This window comes from Condylura cristata, unplaced genomic scaffold, assembly GCF_000260355.1.
Source record: "Condylura cristata isolate star-nosed mole 26May11 unplaced genomic scaffold, ConCri1.0 scaffold00023, whole genome shotgun sequence".
Lineage (NCBI taxonomy): Eukaryota > Metazoa > Chordata > Mammalia > Eulipotyphla > Talpidae > Condylura > Condylura cristata.
In genome coordinates, this window is record NW_004567124.1 from 32,719,589 (window position 1) to 32,739,460 (window position 19,872).

Genomic DNA, 19,872 nt, shown 5'->3' on the forward strand with positions numbered 1-19,872 from the left:
GTGAGAAAATAATGATAATGATGAACAGCCATATACCAGAGACATTATATGGGGGTGGAGTGGGGAATGGGATCAAAAATGGTGGGGGGAGGGAAATGTACTGGACTATGGTGATGGCACATGGGTGATTTGATGATGGGAAGCCCATGGAGATTACAACTGAGATGGAAAAATGTACAAAATGATGTAAAAATAAATTATAAATTTTTTTTTTTTAAAAAGGAAAACACTGCTGTGAAGATTCCTGTGTATGATTACAAGGCACTTGTGCAGCACTTCTGTCAACTGCACCTGGTAGTGGGGCTGAAAGCTTGTAAGGGCCATGCATGTTCAGCTTTAAGGATTAATGACCAACAGCTTTCCAAAGTGGTATTACAATTTATATTGTCAATAATTTTTATATTATGGTGTAATTTACCAAAGCTCTACAAAGTCATAATTTTTCAATTACAATAGCATAGTAATAATAAACTCTGCTATTTTTGTCAACAATATTTATGTAGTATCTACCAGGTTACAATCTTCAAAGGACTCAACCTATTAGGGGAGAGTGACATGAAAATAAAGAAATGCAATGTAAGAAGGTAACTGCAATAATGTGGTATATGCAAACATATTGGTTGAACAAAGGGATGAATGATTATCTCTGGGTGAGTCTGAGAAAGCTTCGCAAGAGAGAAGACAGAAAGAAAAGTCTAGTCTGAAAGAATGTAAGGCAGTAGTAATCCATTCTAAGCAAAAGAAATAGCACCCAAAAATGAGTGGATGGGAGATCTGAAACAAAGTATATTTAACTTTAAATTATAGCTGCAGTTTATGTGAGGAAGGTGAAGATGATAGGCCCAAATCATTGTGATGAGTTTTAAGGAATTTTGGTTGGCTCTGAAGTATATGATCAAATTTTGTATTTTAGAAAAACCATTTTGGTAGCAGTGTGGAAGAAAGATTAGAAGATAGTAAAGTGGTAAAAAAAATGATAGGGAAATTATTACAATAATTGAGGCAAAAATCCTGAAGGTCTATACAGAGTGAAGGGGATAAAATGGAAAGAATGAGATCTTTGGGGGGGATTGGTAGGATTTAATAGAGCTTAGAAACTAGTTGGAATATAGAAAAAAACCTAGACTGACACTTAAGATTCTGTTCTGTGAGAGGGTAAAAGGCAAGGCTATTAACAAAGACAGGAAACATGGGAGAGAGGCAGCACAGATTTTGGCTTGAATTTTTCTAGAATTCTCTTGCAAACACATATTTTTTGCAGCCTTTGTTAAGGAGCTGAAGAAAGTAAGTTTTTGTTTTTAAAATTTATTTTTACATACAAGAGCTGGAGGGTAGGCCAGAGATATGGGATTGAGAGGATTCACCGGAGACAGGGGGAATAGAACAGGATTAACTAAAATACATTGCTGAGGGGAGCAGTGGGCAAGACAGGAGAGGCCCGCTGCGCCATGTGGACCACCTCCCTGGCCAGGGACAGAACTCAGGCTGCAGTGGCTGCAATAGCTTGATGGTGCTGAGACCTAATTCCTTGAGCCACCAGGGAGGCCCCAAAGAAAGTAAGTTCTAAGCATTTATTTGGAATGTCAACAGAAGTAAATGCATGCTTAGGTTTCATGTAGGATATACTAGAGACACCTGAAAATTTTTTCTTGTTTTACTTGCCTTTCTTTACTGTTGGTCTTAGTTTTGTCTTAGTTTTGTAACAGATCTTAAGGTAGAGGGAAGCCTTTCGTATTCACACAAACTCACTGTTTTGTTGCATCTCACATATTTACAACAAAATACTGGCCTTTATTTACTAGTCTTTGGGGAATTATCACATATTTCCAAACTGTCAAGTCATAATAGACACCTCAGTTTGGGATATGAGCTTATAACAATTGTGAAACCTTCTGGAATATCACACAGACTGGAAGACAGGTATGTAACTGTAAAAAAGAAAGCAACTACTCACTTGTCTCTTAGAACAACACCTTCAATACATGCACCAAAAAGGACAACATTGCTTAAATCTACATCTAGAGTCAAGGAAACTGATGTTCACTCTCTAAGATTATACAGAAAGTAGTTACTCAGGATACTGCTACCATTAAAATACACTGCTAAATTCACAAATCCTATAAATTTTCACTGAATTTTAGAGATGAAGTGAGATATCTGGTGAAAGGTGTGGTGACAGAAAGCAGGTATCTTTATTACCAAGATAAAAACACTGTTCACCCCAGTAGTTCTGGACATCCCACATCTCTGTCACTAAGACCGAACCAAATCTACGTAAAGGATACAGACAAAGGAGGTGGTCAAGATGGCAAGGACAGTGCCAATGGGAATAGACTTCTGGGCATCTTTCAGATCTCCAGATCTGTTTGATCCAGCCATGATACCTTTCAAGAAGGAAGAGAGGACATATTAACTTCCTGGGTTTATACTAATAGCTAAGTCTAGCGACAAATCTAAGAACCCTTAGAAAAATCACTCCCTGAGTCTGACAGTTTCTAAAATAGACAATAGCTCATCTGCTTACCTGTGACAGAGGGAAAGAAGATGCCCACCAGAAGAGTGAAGGAGGTGGTGATGTCAACAAGGACGTACTCATGGTTTAAACTGCCTAAGACATCAGAAGATTTTGCTGAGGGCTTTTCAATGATCTCTCCCTTGGGCAGATAATTACTCCAAAGATTCTCTGTAGTGGGGAAAAAAAACAGCATTATGGAAAGAAAATAATTAAATTATTTTATAATTAATTGAATAAAGTTATTCCCCCAAATTGTAAATCAGATTTCTTACATGTATAGTTTTTATAGATATGTTTGCTTCTACATGAGCATATAATGTATGTATGCCTATGTGTATATACAATAAACACATTTAATAAAAATCTACTGTCCTTTACCTGATTAAAATTTGATAAGCTATTGGTATAAGAAACAAGAGCAATTAGGTTATACAATAATGAAAATTGCCAAAAGTTAAGCAGACTAACGATGAACGACCCACAAAGTTTATTATTTTTTAACTAATCATCAATATTGTTTCTAACACCTTAGTACATAAATGTGTCTACCTATAAAGGATTTTATGGACCAAATATTTAAGACAGAAGTCACTTAAGGAAAGAGTAAAATTTAGCTAAGTTAGAAAAATACCTAATGGTGACAGTAAGTTCTATTTTAGGAACTATTTTACAATAAGACACAAATAATGCACATTTTATTAACTTATCCTGAGTTAAAAAGTGTTTTACGGGCCCTCCCTCGTGGCACAGCAGATTAAAGCACAGCACTAAGAAGCTAAAGTCATTTCAGCATGAGTTTGATCTCCGCCCTGGAGGTAACCCACATGGCATGTCAGACCTCTCCTGACCCAACCTCTGCTCCCCTCAGCAGTGTATTTCATTGATCTGCCTGTTCTGCTCTCCACTCTGTCTCTGGTGAATCCTCTCACTGACCCTGCGCATCTGGCCTGTACCCCAGTTCTGTATATATAAATAAATAAATCTTTTTTTTTAAAAAAAAAGTGTTTTACTCTGCTCTGCTCCAAAAAAAAAAGATAAATTTTAGCAGACAACACTCTGGAAGGGAGTCCTGGGAAAGGATAATAAATTTGCTAACAGAAAAGCAGAAAGAGGTTGAATTAAGAATTGCATGCTAAGCTTAAAGAAGTTCTCTGGCAGTGAGCCTTTATGGCCAATCGAAGTTTAAAGCAGCAAATCCTGTTTTCCTCAGAGGGATTAAAAAAGACTAGTCTAAAATTCTCCTAACTTACCTGTAATGACACCACTAGCCAGTCCAGGAATTCCCTGGATTGAAGTGACATTATTGTGAACAAAGTATTCGTCACAGCTGGCATTAAAGAACTGACTGGAGTTACAGAAGAAGCCCCATAACTTAGACGGTACTGTCATGTTGTTAACTTCCTTAGTCTTAGAGCAAATGTCAATGTGCCTTGATGAAAGGGTGCGGTTACCCAGCATGCAGACCCTAAGTGAGAACAAACAGGGGAAAAGATTAAGAAAGGGGGAAAAATACTTTAAACAAGAAATTAGGCTAGAAATAGGTCAGTAATGAAAAAATGTCAATCTCGTATGAAATTCCACTCTCAGAATGGAATGTAACTAATATTTATTGATTAGGTCTCTAAAATGGTGACACTGATTTTCTGCCAATTTAATCCTTACAATGATCTCACAATCCCCGTATTCTTATTTCTATTTTGTGGGTATAAGAAATAAAGTTTAGGGTCATGGCTGAAGTCACGCCATAGGTATAATAAAAGAATTCAAATACAAGATTTATCTGAAGACATTGTGTTAACATCTTCCAAGATTTCTAGGCAGTTAGTCAACTGGAAGGTGTAAAGTAATCTTAGATCAGTCCTTTGCTCTTCTACCAAAAAAGAAATCATCTCCCACCTCTTTTGGGTGCCAGGAAGAGCCAGCCTAATGTTTCTAACAGTCCCCTTGAAAATAGTATGCTTCTGGCTATTGGTTAGAGGATGGTGGCTAGGCTAGAATTTAAAAACACTGCCCTCAATGGACTAAGAGAAAACTGTTTTTGACCTAAGCTTATCCACACAAGAAAAAGAATATTTTTCCATCCCAGGCCAGGGAACTAAACCCCATGGTGCAGCAGACCTCTCCTGTCTTGCCTATGGCTCCCCTCAGCAGTATAGTTCAATCTGCCTGTTCTGCTCCCACTCTCTCTACTGAATCATCTTCCTTCCCCACCCACTGCAGCTCTGACCTACACCCCAGTTCTTGTATGCATAAATAAATTTTAAAATCTTAAAAAAAAAACTTTATAATGGCAAAATGACAGCATACATAATTAACCCTGTACCCACTGCTTAGCTTCAACTCTCAACATCTCCATCTTGTTTAAGGCATTCCTCAAGATCTTTTTTATTTTTTTATTTTTTTGATATTTTAAAGAAAATACCAAGCATCATGACCTTTTACTAACAAAAAAAAAAAAAAAAGAAACATCAAAGGAGAACTTGAGGAAAAATGGGATTTTCCCAAGTGTAGTATATTGTCAGAATGTAGCCTTTCATACTTTAATCTTAAAATGGATATTTAGCTAGTTTACAGTTGATAGATGAGTAGTCTAAAAGTTTGTAATGGAATTTATTATTGACATCATTAGGCATAGTAGAAGAAATAAGAAATTGGGGTAAATGATAATTAATTAACTTATAATTAACTTTTTTGGGGTAAGTTGTTTAATCTCTATGGAGTTTTTTAATCAAGTATTCTGTAATCAGACTAGCTCAAAAAAGGATTGATCAAGGTGGTCCCTGGATTATGCAGGTGACTTTTCATAGACAAATCTCTACAGTAAGATGACAAACAGCACTCAGTGGTGGTTAGACCCTCTGCCACAAGTCACAGAAAACAGGTGAGTCTGAGTCAACTATCTACACTAGCTCATTACTATTTCAAAAATATATATGTTAAGGTACCTGCATTACTGGCGTTACATAGTATAACCTATAAAGTCATGCAAATGGTGTGCTGTATGTTTTCCTTTATGACTAGAAAACTGACTATGATACTAACAGCAGTATAAAAATTTTAATTAGTTATGAATGCACAGATAGTTTTGTTTTCCTTTGACTCTTCATTTTTTTATTAATAAAAGGAATCTACTATTTTAAAAACTTTATAAAGTGCTGGCAATAACTACACTGCTTGTGAAGTCCTTCATGAGTACTTCAAATATGCACAAGTTTTCTCAGAGGATGTTGAAAAAAAATTCACCATCTATATCCAAATGATAGCTGCCAGTTCCATGCTTGAAATATTAGGATAACAAGCAACGTGACACAGTTTGGTGGAAGTGTCAAGCCTAAATGCTAACCTGGTTTATAAAGGAAAGAATTTCAGAGACACAATGAAATTCTAACTTGAAATGATCACATTACTAGATACTGGCAAAGAATATCCAATAATCACAGTCAGAGAGAAAAGCACATACGGGAACTCTGGAGGGGCAAAAGACGACTTGATGGCTCCAGCATAAATGGCCAAGATGGACACAATGACACAGGCCAGGAAAAGTGAAGCAAACTTGTTCACGTAGCGTACACCAATGAAAACTACCAACACCATGAGGACTAAGAAAGCTGTGCCGTAGACACGCATGTTATTTAGCATGGCTGCTGATTCCTTGAGTGCATCATCACTTCGAAAGATGGCAGCTCGGGGGACAATATATATCTGGTAAGCAAAAGAAGTAGAAAATGGGATCAACTCCAGGTAATCAGATATAGGGTTACTGTAGATTGGGGTATTATTAATAGGTTTTAAAGCCTACATGATATTCTTAATACCTACATTTCCAAGTACAAAAAACAAATGCATTAATAATTGATTCAGAATATTATCTAAAATAATTATAAAGCTATTTTGTGTTAAACAGTAAAGAAGTGTATCCCAGTGAATAAATAAATGAAAAACATTTTATTTCATTAGGACAAAAATAATAAGAGATAAACTTTTTACTTCTTCCCCAATAGTACAAGTCTTGCCTCTGAGATTAACTTCTGGGTCAAGAAGGAGGATGGTAGTGAACAAGTGGAGAGGAGGGAGTAGGCAGGTAAATGATAAACTTCTCTGTCTCCTATTCACAGGAGACAATAAGCAGTTAGCAACCATCTGACTGATTCCTGTTGCTGCTCTCTCAAAAATTTGATGGAAAAAAAATCCAAATCTCTATCTCTTTTATATTGCAAACCACAATTAAATCCTTATTACTCACCAGAAAAATTTCAATGGCACCAAGGATATACATGGCTGCTGCAAATGTGGTACCAAGATAAAAGCAGAGGCCAACAGCTCCCCCGAACTCTGGGCCCAGGGCCCGGGAAATCATAAAGTATGAGCCCCCAGCTAAAAGACAAAATATAGCATAAAAAAAGCACATTAGTCAGAGGAATGTAAAAACAAGTCTTGATAAGAATATACAGGAAGGACAAATTTTTCAGGCTTTCAAATTTTTTGAATGAAATAAAAAGTAAATTTGCTAGTGGTAAGTCAAAGCTGAAACTTTTATGGGAGAATATACTGCATGTCTAACACATGACATGAAATAGCACAATTTCTTAGAAAAAGATAGGAGAATATTTACTAGAGGCATGACATAGTTTAATAAAGCACATTTTACCTAAAAGAAGTTAAGAATGTGATGGAAATTAAAGCATTCCATTGCTGAGAACAAAAGAGATTTTAAAAGAAGGCATCCTGGGCCCTCCCTGGTGGCGCAGCGGGTTAAAGCACAGCACTAAGAAGCTAAAGCCACTTCCGCATGAGTTTGATCCCCACCTGCCCCGGAGATGACCACATGGCGTGGCAGACCTCTCCTGACCCTCCTGCTGCTCCCCTCAGCAGTGTACTTCGCAGATCTGCCTGTTCTGCTCCCAACTCTGTCTCTGGTGAAGCCTCTTGCCACCCCTGAGCCTCTGGCCTGTACCCCAGTTCTGTATGTACAAATAAATCTTTAAAAAAAAAAAAAGGCATCCTAAAGTCATATAGCATTAGTGTGTATAGGCAACAGACTAAAGAGTTCTCTTCCTCAGCATTTCACCTCTGGCTTTATGGCACAGGGAAATTACTGAAATCCAATCTCAGCCAACTGACCTGGCACCACTCCGTTAGTAGCGATGGCGCTCATGGAGATGGCAGTCAACAGTGTCTATAAAGAAGGGGAAAAGGCGATTGTTACTATACAAAGATAACATTTCTTTACTAATCAAACACTTCGCTTGACTGACTCATGCCTGTAGTTGCTTGTCATAGCTAGTAGTTATGGAAACAAGATGATATGGTTTAGCTCATCATCCCAGCCACATAACTGTTATCTGGAGTATTCTGTTACAATGCCCCTACTCCATAATCAATAAGGTAGGTGCTACTAATAACCACTGATCCCAGGGCTTTTCTGGTGGCACAAAGGTTAAGTCTGAGCACTATGAAGCTATCCACAGTCAGGGCAGCACAAGTTTGATCCCCGACCAGGGAGCTGACCCAAATGAGGCAGCAGACCTCTCCTGTCTCACCTGCTGCTCCCCTCAGCAGTGTACTTTGTCAATCTGCCTGTTCTGCTCCCCATTGTCTCTGGTGAATCCTCTCACACACACCACAAACCCCAATACCTCTGCCCTACAACCTAGTTCTTGTATGCATAAATAAATAAATCTTTAAAAAAAATAACCACTGATTCCACCCTAGAGAGCTTAGTTAAAACATTTAAAAAGCAGACTGGAAACTAACTGAACACGGACTACAACAATATTCAGTAAGGAAGGAAGGAACTTGCAATTTAAAAACATAGTCTAGAGGCAGAGTCCAGAATGTACTGCAGAGAGGGGGCAGATGGAGGCAAAGTGACATGTTATTGGGCTATTCTAGTTCAGTAAGAGATAAGGATGGGGGTGCTATCAGTGGGTATATAAGGAAGGGATTGTATGTAAGGGATTTCAGAGAAACCTGATTGAATTTGATGTAAGAGGCAATTAAGGAGTCAAATATGGTCTTAGTCTTAAAGTTTCAAGACTAAGAAACTAAACATAAAAAATAGAATTTGGGGCCCTCCCTGGTGGCGCAGTGGGTTAAAGCACTGTACTAAGAATCAAAAGCTACTTCCACATGAGTTCGATTCCCACCTGCCCCGGAGGAGATCCACATGGCGTGGCAGACCTCTCCTGACCCGCCCGCTGCTCCCCTCAGCAGTGTACTTCGTCGATCTGCCTATTCTGCTCTCCACTCTGTCTCTGGTGAAGCCTCTCACCCTCCACATCTCTGGCCTGTACCCCAGTTCTGTATGAATAAATAAATAAATCTTTAAAAAAAAAATAGAATTTGGGCCTCCCTGGTGGCACAGGGGTTAAGTCTCAGCACTATGAACTATAGGAAGACACTGCAGCATAAGTTCAATCCCCCCCCCACCTGGCATGGCAGACCCCTGGCATGGCAGACCTCTCCTATCTTACCCATTGCTCCCCTCAGCAGTGTATTTTAGTCAATCCACCTGTTCTGCTCCCCACTCTGTCTCTGGTGAATCCTCTTGCATCACCCTTCCCCCACACCTTTGAGCTCGTATGCATAAATAAAAATAAATCTTAAAAATGCAAATTTTAATAATAATATGATCTTATAATTACAATAATAGATGTGGTTGGGGTACAAGGATAAGAGTATTTTAAATTAAAGGAAGACCAGAACAATCTTGAAGATTAGACTTGTAGATGAGGAAGAGGAGAGGGAAAAAAATAGTTGCATTTCTTTGGAAAAGACAATGAGATTTCAGAACAAAACAAATATCCCTCACCCCCAAACAACAATCAATTTTGTTTCTCATTTGTACTGGAGTAATATATCACTTTTTCTATGTTCATTTTATGTCACAATTATGCTCAAATGATTGAACAAATGATTTGTATTCTGAATACTTTGAAGACAGGAATTGCATTTCTAATTGCATTTCTGTATAAGTACTGATTTATAATTTCTAGTACATATCTAGTAAGATATAAGCAGTGAATACTGACAATACTAAAAAACCTTTCAATTTTAATAACAGAATAATCTTTTCTGAAGAAATCACGAACTTTCCTCTAGTATTCCTTTTTTTTTTTAAGATTTATTTATTTATGCATACAGAACTGGGGTACAGGCCAGAAGTGCAGGGGCAACGAGAGGCTTCACCAGAGACAGAGTGGGGAGCAGAACAGGCAGATCAATGTAGTACACTGCTGAGGGGAGTAGCAGGCGGCCAGGAGAGGTCTTCTATACCATGTGGGTCACCTCCAGGGCCAGGGTTCAAACTCATGCTGACGTGGCTTTAGCTTCTTAGTGCTGTGCTTTAAGCCGCTGCACCACCAGGGAAAGCCAGTATTCTTTATCTTACTCTCAGAGAGGTCAGGTGCATATGCTTGATCTCTCAAAATGTTCCCAGTTATCTCCAGGAACCAACTCAGAACTTACACAGCAGCAGCAGATGAGAACAATTGCAAAGGCCTGGAGAACTCCAGCTGTGCCCACAACCCATGTAAGGCGAAGAAACAGTATCACACCAAAAATATTTTGTAGACATGGGAGGTAGACACCCATGAAGGTACCCATTTGGGGGCTCTGGAATAAAATACATGACAAAAGGAAAAATTATATAGTCATCGAGAAAAGACACTTTTATTCCTTTACCTTTATATGAAAATTTATTCCCTTACTACCAAATTAATTAAACACTATCTTTAAAAGGTGCATGTAAAATCTCCACCTTATAAATGTCTGTCATCACACCTTTTACTATTCCTAGAGCTATACATTTTTATTTAACATAGGTCCCCACATAATTCTACAGACATTTGACCACAAACAAAAATTTTCAGTGTTCCCCCAACAATTTAAAATTTTCTATTCTTCAAAGCTGTTATCTTTTGCTTTTCATTTAAAAATAGAATAATTTGATGGAATTCCTTCAGAAGTCAGCATAAGTCCTTCACAGCAGTTGGTGACTATAGCTGGTAAGATGAAGATCTCAGGACATTTTGCTCCTGAACAACCAGAAAGCTAACTTGTAATAATACTGCTCCACATTTCATTTTGAGAAAAACTGATATTTGGTCTTTGAAAAAGACCAACAACTTCACAACAGACAGATGGCGTCGGCAGATGGAAGTGCTGTCTTTCTCCTTGGAATGCTCTTCTCCCAGCTATCACAAGGCTCCCTTCTTCAGGCTTTCTTTGCGAGTGTCGCTCTGATCAGGATTTCCCTGATCTAGCTCTCTAAATGTCCACCCCTCTGCCCTGCTTCCCTTGCAGACAGCCTCAGTCTTTTTACCTGCTTATATTTGTGGCTTAGTTTTACTAACACTTAATATGCTAGATAGCTTAACATAGTTAAACCATCTTAAGAACTGTCTGCCCACAACAGAATTCAGATGATAGTGGGCACTGTTCTTTCTGCTTGTGCTGTGACCCCCATGCCCAGAACATTACCTGGCACACATGAGTAATTCAATAAATACAGTGATGCCCTGGATATTTCTTCCTTTCTTATATACAGGCTCTTTTTTTATTTGTCCTTGTTATTCAAAGGCCTCACCTTGGTGGGCTTCTTTTTCCCTTCAGTGATATTCTCTGCTTCTTCATGTTCCTTTGCTCCTTGTGTTAGATTAGTATAATTGGCCATACGATTGAGAAGAGAAGAAACCTTTGGTCTGGTGTCCATTTCTTCCTGTAAAACCAGAAATATGGGAGAAATAAGTGACACATTGGAAATAAGAATCAAAATGATCTCTGTAACCAGAAAACTGCAAAGGAATTGAGAAAACATTTCACAATATATTTTTTAATTGTGAGACTTTGTATTTCCCCTACATTAAGATACCACACTTAAGCAAGACAACAAGAATTCTTGTAAAATCCTTAAATGAAAAGCTTCATTATTCTGGTAACCTTACAGTGAAAACAAAATTATACTGGCTCCTACAGAGAGGTGGAACCTCATAAAGAACACAGATGAAATCTGCCACCACAGTACCCCCTTTCTTTAGGCTACTGACATTCTACTAACACTGATGGTTATTATTTATAGTTTATAGTATCAAGCAATGACAGGTCAATAAAAACATTCTGTGCTGAATTAAATATTCACCTTAGATCTTTTCTTTAAGGAATGTGAGAGAAAACATTAAAAAAAAAATAGACACATTGAGGGAAGTGACACTCATATCACTGTTCGAAGTTAGACAAAGAGAGCACTGGAGTAAAGCTGGTTCTTTTCCACAACCTGGCCACAGACCCTAGCAGAACCTACACTGTCTTAGTCAGACAGGACACACAGATCCTTTTATTCTCGTAGCTGGCTTTCTACACTGATCTTTGTTCAGTAGTTCAAAGGTAAGTGACAATCTTCCCAAACATGGAGTTGAAAAATACATTTTTATACTTAAGAAAAGTGAATTACAAGGTAAACATTTAAATCCTAGTTGAACTAAATAGTAAGGTTCTCCATAAGCCTGCAATGCCAATATTCTTCTGCCTTCCTCTACAGAAATTTGATTTAATGAATAGTCATTAAGTAGTGGTAGTTAGACACACTAAATTAATTGTGGTGACAAATTAGAATAACTACTGTATTTTAACAAGCTATTGAACTATCCAGTCTGTACTGTTTTAAAACTAAATATGGTATAAAACAGCCACCTTCCTTTTTCTGTAACAATGGTTTACAACACTGTGTATGATATAGGGAAATCGGCTCAGATCTCTTCAGTCAATGTTAGCACACCACAGCCACCACCAAAGCACCAATAATCCTTCCCCATGTATCACTGGCTCCCTTACCCCTCCTGTCTTCCATCCCACAAGCTCCCTCTTTAGTAAACAGCTATCTTGAAATCTCTATTCCTGAAATCTCTGCCTTAACTTCCTCTCAAATATTACCTCAAAGAGTGCCAAGTTTTTATCAAAATATTCATCTCCTTCTTCATAATTAGAATTATTGAGATAAGCATTCCGAGCTTTCTTATGGCCATCATCTGGAAAAAAAAAAAACCAAGTTAGTTTCTCATTGTATGGAAGATACAAATAACTATATGTTGCCTCTGTATTAACAGAACCTACTTTGATACTCAGATTGTAATCTGAGAATAGCTGAACTTAATCAGCACTTTTTGAAGAACGTGGCCCTGTTTCCAAAAGAAACAAACCAAACCTCTAAGAAGTACATATGAGTCATTCACTTATTAACAATGAAAGACTTCTGCAAACATGACTCTTTCAGGATTCTGGCCTACAGAGACCCTACTCTGAAAATAACCCACACAGAATCTAAAAAAAATTATCAAGTACTATTCAACAATCTACACTACAATACTGTGCTGGAAAAGCCCACTCTACATACTGTTGCTGATAACGGCAGTAAAAGTTCTCTGCTTCTGAGACCGTCCAACCTTTTACAAATAATACCAAGCCATTTAACAAAGTATTACTTTTGTACAAACTTTTGGCCATACTTTATGTTAAAATAGTCACCCAACAAGAATTGAAGAAAATGAAGAAAAAAGAAAAGGGGTTACCTGGTGGCATAGTGGTTAAACCTCAGCACTATCACCACTAAGGCCTGAGCTCAAGCCCCACCAGGAAGTTAATCCACATGGCCCAGCAGACTTCTCCTGTCATTCCCACTGCTCCTTTTAGCAGTGTATTTCAGTGGGTTCACCGGCTCTGCTCCCTACTATGTCTCTGGTGAGTCCTCTCATCGCCCCAGCCCCCCACACTTTGGCCTACACCCCAGTTCTTCCACTAAATATTTAAAAAGAACAAGAAAACTGAAAAAAAAAAAAAAGGACTGGGTTCCTAAGGCAGTACTATCTATATTGCTTGAGCACTTCCTCAACTTTTGCTCTTTATTATGTAAGTTATATAACTGCAATCATCTGGTAGAAATAAAAGAGACAATTAAAAAAAAAAGTAGGTAGTTGTCATTAAGAACTGAGATTTTAAATACTAAGGAAACAGACATCAATCTAAAACTTTTAAGTTTTATAATCTTAAATAGATGGGCTGGGAAGTAGCCAACAAGTTAGTAAAATAAGTGAGTAATACCAAAGGACACAAAACCAACCTGAAGGCATTCCCACTGGCTAAAAATGGGATCAATGAGCACTAAAAATAAATAATGCAGTGGAATGAAATGCAAATATGTGAAATGCCCAAAATGGTATCTTGAAAATTAGTCATCTTTGCAGAGTTGCTAAGGAAACAACATATGTAACTCTGAAAAATAATAAATGGAAAGAATCAAGCAGTTATCTTGTCTTTCTTATAACAACTGTATTTTGGGATAACTAAATGTTAAAGAAAATTTGTTAGAGAAACATTCTAGCTAATAAATGCAGGTAGAATGATATAATTAGAAAACATCACCAATTTTTAACCTTTAATGAGATAATGGATAACAAACGGATCATCAAATGGATCATCAAATGGCTGAAACTATTTTAGGTCAAAGGATTTTATAATAAAGTGGAATCTGAGGCAGAATTTTATAATGGATGATCAGGGTAATTTGGAACTCACTGGTCAACTTGAATATCACTAAAAGCAGGACAACACAATCTTCTAATATCATATAATGAAACCTACACTGTGAAACCTATGATGTATTCTTAGAATTCTGACTAACATGAAATATAAAAAGACATTTTTGAAATAACGGAGACCTTTTAATATGAGCTGATTTTTTTTTTTTAAGATTTATTTATTTATTTGTGCATACAGGCCTGAGGCTCAGGGGCGGTGAGAGGCTTCACCAGAGACAGAGTGGGGAGCAGAACAGGCAGATCGACGAAGTACACTGCTGAGGGGAGCAGCAGGCGGGTCAAGAGAGCTCTGGCCGCTATGTGGTCTCCTCCGGGGCAGGCGGGAATCGAACTCATGCGGAAGTGGCTTCAGATTCTCAGTGCTGCGCTTTAACCCGCTGCGCCACCAGGGAGGGCCCTATGAGCTGATTTTTTAAAAAAGGGTTACTAGGTAAAATTATATGACATCTAAAATCTTCTTTAAAATAGTCCAGGAAAAAAGTAGGTAGTTTTGAAAACAGATCTGAAACACTGTTGAGGTTTGGTGATGGGTTCATAGAGGCTTATTATATTATTATACCTGCTTTCCTGTGCCTTTGGAAATTTCCATAATTAAAACTTATAAGGAAAATGTATTTCTTTTCCTCTAATGTTTCCAGAAATTTTTGAAGAGAATGATACAATTTAAAATTATCACTGCTTTTGAATAATTCATTTATTTAATTAATTCATTTATTAAGTTCTTATGATGTACCGGGCATGTCTGGGGAAAAAGCATTGAAAAGGCAATTATAGACCCTTCTTTATTGTGTATATATTGAAGTCAAAGAAAACTAAAAAGAAGACATTTTAGGGCCCTCCCTGGTGGTGCAGTAGATTAAAGCACAGCACTAAGAAGTTAAAGCCACTTCAGCATGAGTTCCATCTCCCCCTGCCCCGGAGGTGACCACATGGCACAGCAGACCTCCCCTGACCTGCCTGCTGGCCACTCAGCAGTGTAATTTGTCGATCTGCCTGTTCTGCTCCTGCTCTGTCTCTGGTGAACCCTCTCACTGTACCCCAGTTCTGTATGCATAAATAAATCTTGTTTTTTAAGACATTTTAATGTCTAATGTCTACTAATGTGAAGTCACTAAACATAATTTTGGGAAGAAATGCATACACTTAACTCTAATGAGCTGGTTGTAGGCACACCCTTGGTAAATAGGGTGTCAGGAAAAGTCAGTATCTAGGCAGAGGGAATAGCAATTTTAAAAGATGCTAAAGCAGAAAACATCTCGATGCATTCATAAAACAGAATGAATAACATGGCTTAAGTGGAAGGAGATGACAGAGTAGTTAAAAAGATAGGGAGAAATCAAGACCTGGCATTAACAGATGGAGATAGTTGTATATCCATTTATTGAAAAGGTCCACCTTCCCCAACACTGGCCTAATCTAAGTAATAACACAGTGGTGTTGGGGCTAGGAAGATAGTGATGTGACAATGTGCTAGTGTTATTCCCATGACTGTGGGACAGGGATAAAATGGAATCCTTTTTTTCTTTTATTACTAAGAAATAATTTAAAAATAAACAAAAAGTAGTAAAGATAAAATAATTTAGAATGACCTATGGTTTGAATATATCAATACCTATTACGATAATGCAAATACACAAAATGTAAGGATTCAAAGATTATATTAAACAATGAAATCAAGGCAAACACTGTTTAAAGAGACAGAATGTAAGAACACCCAAGTCTAAAAGTAATTAGATATATTTAGCAAATACTAAACAAGAAAAGGTAATGTTATTTAATATCAGATAAATTAATTTTTAAAGATTTATTTACACATACAAGAATTGGGGTAAAAGCCAGAAGTGTGTGTGGGGATGGTGGGGGGTGCACCATGTAGGTCACCTCCCTGGCTGGGGAATCAAACTCATAAATTTATTTTTAAGAGAAAACCTTTTACCAAGGAAAAAAGATAACCACATAAAACATTTAATTAACCAAGAAACTATAACAATTTTAAACATATGTTTAGGGCCACCATTGTGGTGTAGGGGTTAAAGTCTCAGCCTTATCAAGCTAGCACCATCCACTGCTGTATGAGTTCAATCCTTGGCCAGGGAGCTGACCCACATGGCACAGCAGACCTCTTCTGTCTCAGCTACTGCTTCCGTCAGCCGTGTATTGCAGATTTGACTGTTCTACTCCCCACTCTGTCTCTGAATGAATCCTCTCACCCCCTCACCTCAGTTCTTGTATGCATAAATAATTAAAGTATTTTAAAAAATAAACATACATCTGTTTATCTCTGCACAACAGATAATTTAGGTGGGTATGTCTTAGTTAAGTTCCCCATTTCAGTTCTCCTATGAGATTTGAATCAAGCAATTGCCAATGCTATGGTCTCATTTCAAGGCCTGAGACTATCCACTTTCAAGCACTTGTATATATTGCTGGCTTCTAGCAGCTCCTTCCTGCTATTAGTCTCTTACCTTTCCACAAGACATCTTAAGCATGGCAGCTAGATTCCCCCAAAATAAGTCACTAAAGAGAGGCAGAGAGGAGAGCAGGGTAGATCTCACAGTCTTTTTGTAATCTCATTATGAATGTGAAATAGCTTCTGCCACATTCTGTTAATTAAAACCATTAAGTCCAACTTGACTCAAAGGGGAAAAGACTACTCAAAGTCATGAATGCCAGGTAGAAAGGATCACTGGTACTAATCTAAGCGGCTACTTATCATAACCATCCATCCATCCATTTCTCAAATGGACAGAATTACAGTGAGAAATGGAAAATCTACCATCATATTGGGAAGCTTTAAAAAATATGCTTCTTTCAATAATTGATAGATGAAGTAAGTAAGGAATACTACAGTGAGTAACCTAGAATATATAAAAATCTGCACCCAAAATCAGGAAATATACACTTCAATTAAATATATATAGAAAACGTAAAAGTTACCATGTAACTTAGAGAGTGAACAAATTTCAAGCAGGTAGAATATAAGCTTTGATCCTTAAGTTAGAATTTAAATATATATATTTCAAAAATCTTTGCAAATTTAGAAACTAAAAAAAAGCCCCCGCTACATAACTCAAGGATCAAAGATTAAAAGACAAAAATTGAATAACAGTGAAAGTACAACCTATTAAAATTTGTAGTAGTAGAATTTCAAAGGAACGTTACTGCCTAAAAATCTACATTAGCAAAGTAAAAATAAAAATTATCTGAGCTAAATATCTATTTTAGGAAAGTAGAAAAAAGGCATAAGCCTAAGAGTTTAAAAAAAAAAAAGATAACTACTATCAGTTAGTAAAATGACCGTTTTTTCTGTCTTTCAACTTTCTCTTTCCCCGAGAACTTATGCTTTAGGTAGATCTCTTGTAAATATCAAATAGCCACATTAAAAAAAAAAATTTGACAGTCTACCTTTAAAATTGTCAAGTTTGGGCCCTCCCTGGTGGCACAGCAGCGGGTTAAAGCACAGCACTGAGAAGCTAAAGCTACGTGAGTTCCATTCCCTGCCTGCCCCAGAGGCAAACCTCTCCTGGCCCGGCAAACCTCTCCTGGCGTGCCACTGCTCCCCTTAGCAGTGTATTCGTAGATCTGCCTGTTCTGCTCCCCACTCTGTCTCTGGTGAAGCCTCTCGTTGTCCCTGAGCCTCTGGCCTGTACCCCAGTTCTGTATGCACAAATAAATTTTTTTTTTAAAATTGTCAAGTTTGGTCCATGCATTAATGAGTGATATCTGAACTAGATTTTACCATTTTTAAAATTTCTATTTTATCATTTACTTTCGTTCTTCTGATTTCTTGTTATTTCATTATCCCTTATCCCATATTTTCTCCTCTCCTCAACTTTGTCCACAGTCTATTTTTATTCTCTTTGCAACTGAGATTTTACCACTAATTTTTATTTAAAACAGTTAAGTAAGCTTAAGCAGTATCTTATCATCCTCCCAAACACCACAATGACTTTCAAATACTTCACTTTCAACACTTTCTCTGGGACTTATATAACATTACTGTTCAAAATTACCAGTAGTCTTTTATTTTTTTTAACTTCACAAGATACTAAAACTATTTCATAGAGACACTCTGGCTCAGGGTCCACATTTAGTATTAATATATTTTGCTGCATTTCAGAATACTAGTCTTCTGAGCTCACTTTCTTCTTACTCGGGGTACAGTCTATAAAATTCCTTCCAGAGTGTTTCTCAAACTACAAAATTTTAAGCCAAATAGGTATTTGTTGTGGGGTACTGTTCAGTGAATTGTAGGATATTTATGAGTAAGTAGCATCTCCAGCAGTGACAATCAAAAGCCCTTCCAAATACACCCTGGAGTGCAATACTGTCCCTGTTTGAAATCTACTAGCTTAAATCAAATTTCATGGTGAAAAATTTCCCCAACTCTAGATCAACAGAATCTTAAGACATTATGTTCTGCTGTTGCTAATCCTGTCATTCTGTTATTCCTTTGATGACCTGGCTTTCTTTCTGGCTGCTTTTAAGGTCTTAGATTATCCTGCAGCTTTACTATATAACGATGTGTAGTTTTCTTTCTGGTCATAAACTTGCCTCATGTTTCTAATCTACTCTTAATCACTTCATTTTTATATAAGTAATTAGATGTTTGCCTTTTGTAGCAGCTCCATTTGTTTTCTTTCTCTGAACAGTCTTTCATTTCTGAGCAGTGCGCTCATCTTCCTAACTGCATGCCTTATTGATTTAGACATTTTTTTTGTTCCAGACTCAGAAGCACTTCATCCCTCTTTAGGTTGACAGGAGTAGGGGTTCCAGCCTCCGCATACCATTTTCCTGCTGTTCAATAGTCCTATAATAGTGCTTCTATAAAAGTCTGGCTTCAGAACAATCCTGTCCCATCCAGCTGTCCACTGGTCCAAGCTCCTAGCAGCTCAGAACTCAGATTCACCCTGCTGCATGCAGAACTGGCACCTCTATTGGGGTGGGGGGAGGGGAGAGAAGCTCTCTAATCTCAAGTGTTAAGTGTAATTACCTTACCTTTCAGGTAATCTTAGAGGGTTGTCATAACCTGGAGACTTTTAGCAGACCAATAAAGTCTCCAACAATGTCCTTCCCAGGGTCTACTTGTGGCTGTGATGTGTGCCACAGTTACCAGCAAACATGATTCGCACACAATCATAAAGGGTGGAGGCTTTCCAGGGAAGGAACAAAGGTCTCATCAGGAGTGGTTATATTGAAAGACACAGATCATTTTTTGTCCAGATATCTTGTTGGGAAATCATGCTGTTTCAAATGTATAATCTTCAGAAGTCTGGATCACTAGTCTGGCCCCAGGAAATCCCAGATGTAACAAAACTTCTAAAATTTCAGAAAATGCAGAAATGCTTTCAATTTAATAGCCCTATTATGAACTGAATAGTCACAATTATATTTATTTTTTCTAATTTTACGATATAAATAATGTTGGCATTAACTGGAAACTTACTGGTGTTCTATTGTACAAATCAAACCAAAACTGATAGCGATACTGATTTTATTGAAGATTTCAATTTTTTATGGTATACATTTTTTTTTTTTTTGCAGTTACTACTTATATACAGTTTGAACCTAAGAGAAATCTCATATCCCTCTCTTAGTCTTCTTTCTGCCCTTGTCAAATGGCCTCTGCTGGAATGGCACATCTTTAAACAACTAGCAACAACAAATGTTCGTGAGGATGTGGAGAAAAAGGAACTCTCCTGCACTGCTGGTGGGAATGCAAACTAGTACAACCACTATGGAAAACTGTTTGGAGGTTCCTCAAAC

At 37.5% G+C, this 19,872-nt stretch overlaps 1 protein-coding gene across 2 annotated transcripts in view; it reads right to left on the reverse strand.

Moving 5' to 3' along the window:
* Positions 1-19,872, reverse strand: part of SLC12A6 (solute carrier family 12 (potassium/chloride transporter), member 6) — an 85,190-nt gene that overhangs the window by 17,171 nt on the left and 48,147 nt on the right. For both annotated transcript variants that reach the window (XM_004687956.2, XM_004687955.2), the window contains 10 exons: positions 12,446-12,540; positions 11,103-11,234; positions 9,983-10,129; positions 7,637-7,691; positions 6,759-6,889; positions 5,976-6,217; positions 3,766-3,980; positions 2,525-2,683; positions 2,286-2,384; positions 1,955-2,012 (listed from right to left, as the gene is read on the reverse strand). In XM_004687956.2, coding sequence (XP_004688013.1) covers positions 1,955-2,012; positions 2,286-2,384; positions 2,525-2,683; positions 3,766-3,980; positions 5,976-6,217; positions 6,759-6,889; positions 7,637-7,691; positions 9,983-10,129; positions 11,103-11,234; positions 12,446-12,540 — 1,333 coding nt within the window. The remainder of the gene's footprint in view (positions 1-1,954; positions 2,013-2,285; positions 2,385-2,524; positions 2,684-3,765; positions 3,981-5,975; positions 6,218-6,758; positions 6,890-7,636; positions 7,692-9,982; positions 10,130-11,102; positions 11,235-12,445; positions 12,541-19,872) is intronic.